We start from the raw sequence: 12215 nt of genomic DNA, 5'->3' as shown, positions 1-12215 counted from the left end.
ACTCTGACATGCTGCCAGAAGTCTAATACACTTACCCAATTCAGAAGAGAATTTTATGTTGCCTTTTTCTGGATCTTCAACATGATTATCTATCATATCATCAATTCTGTTTACTTTGAACTGTGACTCTAATACTCGACTTGGGCCTCGAGTGAAACGGGGATAGAATTTTTTGGGAAATGGTCCATGGGGTCCGGACCCCTTGACGGGCACATTCTTAAGTGGCTGAGTCACTTCACTGAAGTTGAAATAAATAAAAAGCAAAACGGTCCAGGTTGCAGATGTAAAAAGGCATCCATAACAGAAATATCGAACTGTGACACTTCCCATTATAGACCTAGCATAGCTGAAGGGCCATCTTCAATCTCCTGAAAGAAAAGGACATCTGTTAGACCCTTCAGGATACTGGTAAATCATCCACCAAGTTCATAGTCACTGTTTTCCAAACAACCATGTAGAACTTCTCAACTATTTATTTAGGACCCCTAGGCATACCATTAATGAAGACTCAAATATATGAAGATATATAGATAGAGATGAATTAAAAAAAAAAAAAAAAAAGAAAAGGACCAACAATTAAAAGCACAAGCCAACGTGTTAGTGCTCGGAAAACCAAAGGCACCAAAACAGCTGACTTCTTCATGTGCCCGCGTTAATGGATATTTACCTTTGCTCTGGATTGCTATCAGTGCAGTAATTTTTTTTTCAGATTTTGGCTTTTCATGAAGTAAATACAAGGACCTCATGCATCATGACAGTCTATCTAAAGTCCCTTTCCACTGTAAAATTATAGGACTCTTTCAACCCAAGTACCTTAAAATCTGTTATTAAGAATAAGCAACCTGCTCTTCCCCCAAGCGGCCTGAGGTGACCTCCGAAAATGGTTCGCTACTCGCTGGACCCAGAAAACCCTACAGAATCATGCAAGTCGAGAGGCTCAAATCTTTGTGTTCACTTTAAGAACACACGTGAAACTGCCAAGCCATCAAGGATATGCATATCTGAAAAGCCACCAACTATCTGAAAAATGTCACTTTGCAGAAGCAGTTTGTGCCATTCTGTCACTACAATGGTGGAGTTGGTAGGTGTGCACAGGCCAAACAGTGGGGCTGGAAACAGGGTCGGTGGCCCAAGAACAGTGCTGAATTTTTACTGCACATGCTTAAAAGTGCAGAGAGTAATGCTGAACTTAAGGGTTTAGATATAGATTCTCTGGTCATTGAGCACATCCAGGTGAACAAAGCCCCCAAGATGCGATGTAGAACTTACTCATGGCCGGATTAACCCATACATGAGCTCTCCAGCTCTCCCTGCCACATGAAGATGATTCTTACTGAAAAAGTACAGATTGTTCCTAAACCAGAAGAGGAGGTTGCACAGAAGAAAAAGATATCCCAGAAGAAACTGAAGAAACAAAAACTTACGGCCTGGGAGTAAATTCTGCATAGAATAAATGCAAATAAAAATAAAAAGAATAAGCAACCTGAAGAAAATAGTTCTACTTTCCAATCAAAGACTAAACTGCCCTAATGCCTACTTTCTAGATTCAACAGTTACAGTTAGTTCAAATTAGTAACTGAGAGCAGAGGCAAAGTTAAGCAATCTATAGCTTTGATAACAAGGTTCCCAGTGAACTCTGATACACAGCCAGATTTGGGAACCAATAGTATAATGAAAGACAAGATTAAATTCTAATCCCATTCTGTCACACACTGGCTATGTAACTTTAGACAAATTACCAAATTTCCTTAGCCTCATTTTCATCAAATGTATTCCAAGTTAATAATACTATCTTGCTAGATACTTAGAATCAAATGAAATACTCAGATTATATAAGATATGTAAAGTATCAGGTACAATGATTAACACACAAAGCACAGTAATTTGCACAGGACCAAGAGATCCTCCACAAACACTGTGGCTAGTTTTTGTTTCATTTGTTCACCGTATTCCCTCACTTATTAGCACAATGAATGGCACACAGAACCACAGAATGAAAGAATACAGCACAAATTTAACAGCATTAATATTTTCCTTCTGAGATCTAAATTTAATGTGTAATATGAATGGTATACGTGAACATCTTTTCCTTACAATGACCCATAAATCCCTACCTAATCCAGAATAACCTCTCTGACCATCTCTTCTGTTACTTCCTTCCTCATTCATTCCATTCTAGACACAGGTCTCCTCACAGGACACCAAATACCTCAAACATACTCCCAATGGGGGATTATGAATCAGTTCTCCCCTCTGCCTAGAATACTTTTCATCCCAGCTAACTTCACCTCTGTTGAATCTTTGCTTGGATATCACCTCAGTAAGTTTTTACACTACCATATTTAAAGCTGCAACTCAACCACCAAACATTAGCACTTCTGATCTTCCCCACTCTGTGCAACTTCCACCTTCCTACATAGTACATAATTACTAATTATTTATTGTCCATCCCCCCACTAGAATGTAAGCTTCATTAGAGCAAGAGCAAATTTTGTGTTCACTTCCTATAGCATTCCGAGTTTACAACAATGCCTGACATGTAGCAAACATTTAATAAATATACATGGAAATTAATGAATCAATTACTGTAATACAGTTATCAATATGTTTGCTGGGTATTTATAAGCAAATATATTACTGTCATGTTCAAGCCAAGCAGTACCTTAACGCTATACAAAAAAATCATGACCACCTAATTTCAACAGTATGAAACTAGGCAGAACAAGTCAGAGTTATTATTAGAAAAGGTACAAAAAAAAAAAAAAAGCTCTCATTGTCCAATTTCACAAATTAAATAAAGGTCTTTGTGATAAAAACAGGAGACTACTTTCCATTTTGTCCACTGCATGATCTTAGGTTCCCTCTTGGCTACCAGGAACTATGGGTGAAATGGAAAAGTTTTCTTAAGACCTCACCCACAGGATTTGGCCAATTCTCTCCAGATTTTCCCCAGAATACCTACCCCAATCCTAACCACAACATCAAGAGTCCTTGCTTCCTGAACTGTAAAATGTATTAACTCTTAACAATTCTATCACGTAGATATTATTTTCCTCAAGCTATTATGATAATTCTCTAGAATATTTTTACATAGTCAATGCTTATAATAAATTAAATAACTTGTAAAAATGCGAGAAATTTTTAAAATCAGATCATTTATTTTATTTAATTAAACAAAACAGTCTTCAGAAACAACAGAGACACCATCAGTTTTCAGATAGGTCAGGAAGTTAACACTCAAATATGAATAAAGTACAAAGCAATTAGATACCTGTTATTTAATAAAAATAATATGCTCTTAACTACTTTAGTTAAAACATCCAAACAAAAACCAAAAGATGAAATTTTAATCTAACCTATGCTAACAAATAACAATAATGTTTTTCTCCTTTGCACTGTCTGCTATTCCTTCTATAGGCAATTACCCATGGCCTCAATATCCAAGCCTGAAAGCCTTTAATAGGAGGGTCAAAGCAAACATTTAAGGTTAGTTAATACAAAACAACTAGTGAACAAATTCTTTCAATCATAAACTTGAGCAGTTAATAAAGCCAAAATTTCAGAAGTTAGATGTCAACATAATACATTTTTCAAAAGTTAAATGAATAAAAGGCTAACCAGCTGTGTACAGGACTTTCCAGTGAGACCAGGCAGTCATGGTCTGGTAGCTGCTAAGGGACAAGTGCCTTGTAAGCAGAGGGTCAGGGTTTCACCAGGAGGTACAGAGGCAGCAGTCTGGGGAGAAGTACATACAATGTGCTGATTAGAAATGACAGACCACAGACATAAGCCAGGCAAGGAGAAATGTAAGGATGTGGAAGAATGAATGCAGCAGGATAAAAACCTGTGCGGGGCCGAAGGACCTGAGGTCGGTCCTTGTAGGGCTGAATAATTGTTGGAGTTATACTAAAGAGAGTAACATGGAAAGACTGACTGAGTGAGGTGGCTGGAAAATGAGATACCAACACTCACATTTTGGAGAGGTACAGTTAATGACAGAGGAATCCTTTCCAGATACATGAACTGGAGATGTCCCAATAAACAATGTGCCTATTGTATAAGAGATACTATATATACCATAATCAACCTGCCCAGAAGATAGGGGTCGTTTCTGTCTTTTCAAACCCATTATTTTACCAAGCATAGTGTCAAGTACTAAAAATTACCAAGATTTATTTGTGTAATTCAAAATTACTCAGTGTATTTCTGTTCCAGAAGAGGTTACAGGATCTTGATTCTGTGCAATGTAAAATCTTAAGAGATGAGGATGATATATAAGATGAGCACAGCCTGGGGAACAAAGGTCCACTGTCAAGAGGAGGGGAAGGAGGAAAAGACAGCTAACCACCTTAAATAGTTTCATTAGACCTTGTCATTATTAAGCAAAATGTTCAGTATGCCAGCAAAAGCCCCAAATCTTCCATTCTTAGTCTAAGATTTCTTAATGATAAATTTGAAATCACTGCAAATTTTATAAATCAAGAGACAGTTCCATATAATTCCATGCATATCCATTTGAAAGCCTAGAAGAGTAAGTTTTAAGAAAATATAACTTACTCAAATTAACTCCAGTCCCAACAGAAACGCAAACTAACCAATTATCACAGAAGAACATCATAAGAGGTCCTCAAAACAACAACAAATCAAGCCAGAGTTTCACTAGTCCTTTAAAGATCTTGGTATTAGTTATCTACTGCTATAAAACAAATTACCACAAAAACAACACACATTTATTATCTCCTAATTCCTGAATGGCAAGAACCTGAGCACAGCTTAACAGGATCCTCTGCTCAGGGTCTGGCAAGACTTCAAATTAACTGTCAGCCAAACTCCATTCTCACCTGGAGATCGGATTTCGGAAGAACTGCTCCCAAACTCATCAAGTTCGTGGTAGAATTCATTTCCTTGTTGCTCTATGACAAACGGGCCCTGTCAGTTGGAGGCCACCCTCACACCCTAGCAATTATTGGCAATTCCTTGCCATGGGGGCATCACGACACAGTCCCGTCCCTAACTCCATCAAGTCAACAATGAGGAGTCTCTTCCAATCTGAAGATGGAGTCAGTCAGTAAGTCTATTTAGAGAGCGAGAAAGCCCAGGCTTGTGCACATGCACACAAGTAGGGGAGGGGCAAGGGAAGAGGGAGAATGCATCTCAAGCAGACTTTGCACTGAGCTCTGAGCCCAATGAGGAGCTTGATCCCACAATCCTAAAATCATGACCTGAGCCAAAATCCAGAGTCGCACGGTCAACCAAATGAGCCACCCAGGCACCCCAAGATGGAGTCTTATATAATATAATCACAAGAGTGACATCCCATTATCTTTGCTATCTAACCTAAGCTAACAAGAAATTGACCTTCTATCATCTCTGCCATATATGCTGTTGGTTAAAAGCAAGGCCTAGGTCCCATTTTCACTTATGTGGAGAGAATTACACAAAGTGAGGACAGAAGGTGGCTGGAAATCTGGGGATCACCTTCCAATCTTATTAGCCATAATGAAAAAGGACCAACAACCCTACAGACCATTCACAGAAACAGAAATACAACTGGTTCTTAACCCTGTGGGAAAAAATGCTGAACCTTGCTCATAATAAGGGAAAATAAGCAAAATAAGCCTTCACTGAGATACCATTTCCCACCTGTTGGATTTATTAAAATCCAAAAGTTTGACAACATAGTCTGATATTGAGGCTGTGGACAAACTCTTATATGTCTCTACCCAGGGCAATTTGGCAACATCTACTAGAATTATGCATGCATTTACCCTTTGACCTAGCAATATCACTCCTCAGAATTTATATACCATGTAAAAATAGGAAACAATGTATACACAAGGCTACTCACTACAGGATTATTTATAATAAGCAAAAGGCTGGATTCAATCCAATTGTCCATTAATGAAGGACTGGTTGAACAAATTAGGAAACATCCACACAATAAAATATGCAGCTGTAAAAAGGAAAGAAAAATGTCTCTACCTATTACTATGGTTTTATCACTACATATGTTGCCAGGTGAAAAAAGTAACATGGAGAAGAGTGTACATAGAATGCTATGTATCCATATTCATACACATAACTGCTTATAAACCAAAGGATGGATGAAGCAAAGGAAGGACAAAGCATAATACTGAGTTGGTTTCTAGCATTCTGCCATAAACCAGAAAATATATATATATAATTAGAAGAGGGAGGAAATACAATGGAAGGGCAGGACTAAAAAGCAGACTTCACATTCAGAGGTAAAGACCAGGGCTGGTCTTTACCTACACAATCCAGAAAACTATAAAGATATGCATATAAAATATGCAAGAACAATTTAAACACATATATGCTTTTTAGTCCACTCAAAAACCAACTGATCATTGCTACCACTAGCATCTAGTGTTGTTTTATCAAAAATGCTTTCTGGCAAACTACAGAGGACACAAAGGTCCAAAATCTCATGAGATCTCACTCAATTTAAACTCCATTGGGGGGTCTGGGGAGCTCAGTTGGTTCAGCATCTAACTCTTGGTTTCGGCTCAGGTTATAATCTCAGGGTCATGAGACTGAGCTCTGTATTTGACCCTGCACTCAGGGGCAGTTTGCTTACAAGTCCCTCCTTCTCCTTCTCCCTCTCCCTGCCCCTCCTACCACTCACGTGCACATACATTCTAATAAATAAATAAAATCAAAACAAAATTAAAAACTCTAGCATCATTATCAATTACAGTGAGGAGTATTTCTCAATAGCACAATTGTCTGAGCTAAGAAAACCCATTTTGAGATGTTTTCCATAGTCCTCTTCTATTAACAAAGAACGCGATACACACCAGCTACTAAACTATGTTCCATAAAGTAGTTAAATTACTGTAAGGTTCACTAAGACAATGCCTGTTACACAATATCACTTAACATGATACTTTAAACCATTCCATTAATCTTTAGTCATAGCCTATTAGATGCACTAAACAGTACATTTTGCTTCTGAAAATCATTAAATAATCCTCAAGAAAAGACTAACCCTGGGAACACATTAAAACTCTGTATTTTAGACATCATGCAATGTAGTGGGAATTAATATTTTTAGCTCTGCTACTATCCTAAAAGAAAAAAAATCAGAAAACATAGATAAACAAAAAGTTAAAGGAAAAAAAAAAGCCTACCTGAAATCTCACCGCTGCTAATGTTTTTTTTTTATATATTCTACTACTTATTTTGAATCTTTCATACCATCTAAAATGTTACGCTGTTATCAGCAATTGCAGAAAAATAAACAACAGAATTGGCTTAGTGGCATCATCGATAATTTTCTGTTGACTTTCCTTTATTTAAAACATTTTCCATGGGGATGCCTGGGTGGCTCAGTGGTTAAGCGCATCTGCCTCTGGCTCAGGGCATGATCCCGGAGTCCCAGGATTGAGTCCCATATCGAGCTCCCTTCAGGAAGCCTGCTTCTCCCTCTGCCTATGTCTCTCTCTGTATCTCTCATGAATAAATAAATAAAATTTTTAAAAATAATAATAATGTTAAGGCTTTGAATGAAATATGGCCTTTCCTTTTAACCTCAGATGCAAAAGGGGATATTTTAGCACATTAAAAGGAAAGCTATTTTAATTCCATTAATTTGTCAAAAACTTGAGAATAGGGGATCCCTGGGTGGCGCAACGGTTTGGCGCCTGCCTTTTGGCCCAGGGCGCGATCCTGGAGACCCGGGATCGAATCCCACATCAGGCTCCCGGTGCATGGAGCCTGCTTCTCCCTCCGCCTGTGTCTCTGCCTCTCTCTCTCTCTCTGTGACTATCATAAATGAATAAAAAATTAAAAAAAAATTAAAAAAAAAAAAACTTGAGAATAAAATTTAAACAATAAACAAGTATTCTAGGAGCACAATTGGAAAAACTTTTTCCTTTGCCAATCTCTAACTAGTCTGAATTCATCTGCCCAAGGTCCAACTTCTGTTATGACAGGAGTAATGAGATCATAGTACCTAACTCACATACAACGCAGCTTTCGTTTGCCTTCAACAAAAAATAATTTTTATAACGTTTAAGATTTGAGAGCGAGTGAGTATGTGAGCATGCCCCGCATGAGCAGGGGGAGGCACAGGGGGACAAGTAGACTCCCTGCTGAGTGCAGCACCTGACTCAGCTCAATCTCAGCACCCTAAGATCATGACCTGAGCCAAAGTCAAATTCTCTAACAACTGAGCCACCCAGGTGCCCCTAAAATGTCTATTTTTGTATGGCAAGTATTTACCTTTCCATAGTTTCTGGTTATTTTCTTGTTGGTCTGTTCTATATTCCAAGTTGTCAAACAGCAAACATCTATTAGCTTTTTCCATAAGAGACACATTCATATGTTAAGTGAGCTCAGTCATGTGAGTACAAATGTTGATTTACAACAGTGCCCTTCCCACTGTGATTTTCCTGTGAAATTACCAGGTGATGACAACACAGAAAACATTTCTCATTCCTTATCTACCTGAAAGAAGATTATTGAAATAGGAAAAGGTTCAGAGCAAATTCTAGACATTATATGCTTTCCCAGGAATAACCCTGACATCCCTCAGGCATTTATGAATCTCCTCTCAATAATAAAATCAAAGAGAACATAAACAAACATAGTGTTTATTGTCTACATACTATACTTCAAATGCAGAGGAAAACCACATGGTAATGTTAATGGGAGAAAGCACCAAATTTAATTAAACACTGAAGGAAAAGAAACTAAATGGACAGCTAATATGACAAAGCATATAAACCAATCTTGGAACACCTGCTTGGTCAGAGGCTGACCATTATGCTTTAATATCCTCTCTGATGAAATGCCCAAGTAGAAAGTAGCAGCTCTCCCTGGTTAAGGCTTGGGGAAGACAATGGGGAGAAAATGCCCATAGCCTCATGAGGGGCCTGCACAACATACATATATGTCAGGGCATCATGAAAGTCGAGATCTAACTACATACTCTACTGTATATAGTTATAGTTTATACTGATCTCTCATATTTTAATGAATTCATTTCTGGCCCCATGTATCTGATCAAGATCAGCAGATGCAATCAGCAAATGCCCTGACAGCAGCTTTTCCTCAATCCCAACAGAGTCGGTATCACATTAATGCAGGAGTCATAAAATCAAATGCAGTCAGAAACTAGGCAGATAAATAGATGTATCAGCCAGGGAGGAAACAAAAGTGTGGCAAGGTATGTTCCCCCCCACCCCCCAAAGAAAGTCAAATTTAAAAACTGCAGAAGTTCAGCTGATTAGCCTCTAGACTGCAACTCCTCAGGGGTGTATAGAATGAATACGCAGTAACCATTTACAGCCCCCACAATTATGAAAACTGTTATTTCTTGTTCCCGTTATGCCCATAAAAAGAATTAAACCCAAAGTACATCAGATGAAAATGAAATAAATGAACAGGAAAAAGGATGGTTACTAGAAGGTAAGTGTTCTGAGACATCCAAGTAACTAAGGAACTAAATGGCTTTAAACATACCCGCTATAAAGAGGCATCCGTGTACCCACGATCCACATGGCCTTCTACAGCCAGCTTCGTTTCTGGACCAAGGGAATATGAGGAGAGTTGACTCCCCTTAAACCACGGCTAGTGAGTGTGTTACTCTGCTAGTGTGTCGGGAGTCTCCTGGAGTGGACAGTGCTGACAAAGTAGCTTACGTAGACAAGTATGCAAATCAAAACCAACAAAAACAGAACAAAATACTAGTCCTGAGTGTAAAACAGAGAGAGAAAAAACAAATCTTTTTTTCCTTTTTATCTAAGAGAAATTAATAACTAGCTTTAAGAACACGCAGCTAGGAAGGGGAGTAACTGAGATCTGAATCCAGGTCATCTGAGGTCAGACCCATGTCCTTAAGCATTTTGTTATACCACCTGTAAGGAAGAGGCCAGTGATCTCCTGGTTGGCATCCTTTAAAAAATAGAAGTCATCCAGTAACTTACTTAAACATAAATTTATGTTTCCCACAAGATTAAAGATATGGGTACCCCCTGCCCTTGGAGTTACCTAAAACAATCGTATGTCCAGGTGTCTGTGAGTAGTACTAGTCCCCCCTTGTTCTCCAAAAAGAGCCCTCGCTGGCACCCCAAGCACACTTCTGTTCCTGAGGTGAGCATGCCCTTCACCCGGGAGAGGCTTTCAGATAAGGGGTCCAGGGCAAATAGGGGAGGAACTACCTGTGACCTTAACACAGAAGGGCTGGGGAGAGGCTCTTGTTCCCACCTGAAATTCCTGTCTGAATTTCCTGCATTACAGAATCATTTCTTTAAGCCTGGAAAGCTTATCTTGTTGATCATATTTTCTTATCTCAATGAATTTCAATCCAAATAGCAGTTGTATCTTTTCTTCTAATCAAAATCTTTGGAACCCCAGAATAAATTAAATAAAAGTAATAAAAGACCATGTAATTCTTCATGTGAGAGAAACATTTATCCTCAGCAGAATGCTGAAAACTACTGCTAAAGTTGGAAAGGGAGAAAGGGAGGAAGGACAGCAGGCAGGCAGCAAGCAAGCAAACTTACTCTAAGGAAAATGAATCCTAGACTATGACCTACAAGCAGAAAACTTTTTTAAAAACACCTTATCTCCCACTTGGGGATCTGTTTACTCCATGAACTGGTATCTTGCCAGTTTTCAAAGTTTTCAGCCATCTTCTCTTCAAATATTCCCCTACTCTATTCTCCTCTGCTAGGATTCCAAACACACGTTGCACTTTCTCACTACATATTTCTTATAATCTTCAGTTTTCCAGAATCTTCCTCTCATACTTCATTCAAGGAAGTTTCTTCTGATCTTTCAGTTCATTACTTTTCTAATCTATTAATCCACTGAATCCTCAATTTGAGTTTTTGTATTTAGATCTAGTATTCAGTCATGTCTTTTTCAAATCTGTTCTGTCCCTTTGCTGATTCCTTACGGAGATGTTCAAGTTTAGCTTTTATCTCCATAAACATCCTAAACAATATTTTATAGTCTGTCTGCTAATTCCAGCATCTAATAACGTGGCTGTTTCTATTGCCTGTTGCTTGTGTTTTGGTTCTTGTTCAGGTTGTCTTCTGGTGCACCTGGTTATGCTGATTTGATTTTGTGGGGGCTCTATTTGAAAAATCATCCCAGAAACAACCTGAGACTTAAGATGTTATCTTCCTCTGGAGAGCGTCTTCATTTGCTTCTGTTAAGTGTCTACCATCACCAGCAATCTGAGAAAGGAGGTATACTAAACTCCCCACACGACACAGCAGAATTTCATTTCAAGCAAGCATGGTATACACTCAGTCCATCTGAATTTCAGCCTACAGCCTTTCAAGATTCACCAGGATCCTCACTCTGGACTCCAACTTCTCTTCCCCTACTGTGTGTGTCAATACACTGCTCGGCCTTTCCATAGTATAGCAAATACCAAGGACAAGAGCAGCCCCAAGCAAGGTGTTCATCTCTCTGGATTTCTATTATCTCCCAATCTCAATCCAGTAATTCTTTACTATCTTGTGAATTCTCTGATGCTTTTCAGCATTGACTGGTTTGGACTAGGATCCCCCATCTGCCATTACCAGAAGCACAAGGCCAGGGTCTAAGCTACTGCTATTCTATTTCAAAGTGAACAAGGCTAGGTATCACCAAAAAGAGAATATGAAAAAATCATGTGACAGAATCTTGAGCATTTTTTCAGAGAACTCATTTCTGAGTGCAATCTGCCACCTCAAGGGGTTTAGAAAGCTGACAAACCAACTAATCAATGGGGCAAATGGCCAATTTATACCACAGCTCATCCTGTTGGATCAAGCTGTGGGAAATCACTACAGCAGACACTGTCATTTGCACATCATCCCAAGTCTTACCATCCTGCACAGGTCTGACTTCCAACTACCAGCATCTGCATCTCTGGCCCCTGGAACCAACCTGCCCATATGCAGGGCAGACCCAAAAGTATATGGGAACATGTACCTTCCTTCGGGCAGCCTTCAACAACGGTGGGGAAAAATATCTCAGCTCCCTTACATGCTTGCCCTGGAGGTAACTCTGACATTTGGATTCTACACCGGCTCTCAGAGTTCTCCAGTATGAGTCAGCTTTAGTTGCCCACAGTAGAAAATAGCTTGAAATCTGTACCTTTTTCTAACTTACTCTCCTATCTCTCTCACTTCCTCTTCTGCTACTGGTGTGTCCTGAGATTACCTCACAAATAAAATAAGGTGAATTTAAATTTT

General features: G+C 38.9%; 1 protein-coding gene across 9 annotated transcripts in view; it reads right to left on the bottom strand.

Moving 5' to 3' along the window:
* GALNT11 (polypeptide N-acetylgalactosaminyltransferase 11) overlaps positions 1–12215 on the bottom strand; it is a 50712-nt gene that overhangs the window by 29548 nt on the left and 8949 nt on the right. For 3 of the 9 annotated variants that reach the window (XR_012002528.1, XM_025993765.2, XM_025993766.2), the window contains exon 2: positions 36–368. Coding sequence is in view for 7 of the 9 variants with exons in the window: in XM_025993765.2 (XP_025849550.1) it covers positions 36–330 (295 nt within the window). In the remaining 2 variants the exon portion in view is untranslated. Of the gene's footprint in view, positions 1–35; positions 369–3618; positions 3736–4841; positions 5143–8244; positions 8470–9486; positions 9625–12215 lie in introns of those variants that run through there. The other 6 variants (XM_072763211.1, XM_072763213.1, XR_012002529.1 and 3 more) reach the window with 5 other exon arrangements.

This window comes from Vulpes vulpes, chromosome 7 (genome assembly GCF_048418805.1).
Source record: "Vulpes vulpes isolate BD-2025 chromosome 7, VulVul3, whole genome shotgun sequence".
Taxonomy (NCBI): Eukaryota; Metazoa; Chordata; class Mammalia; order Carnivora; family Canidae; genus Vulpes; species Vulpes vulpes.
This window is presented reverse-complemented; position numbering and strand designations above follow the sequence as displayed.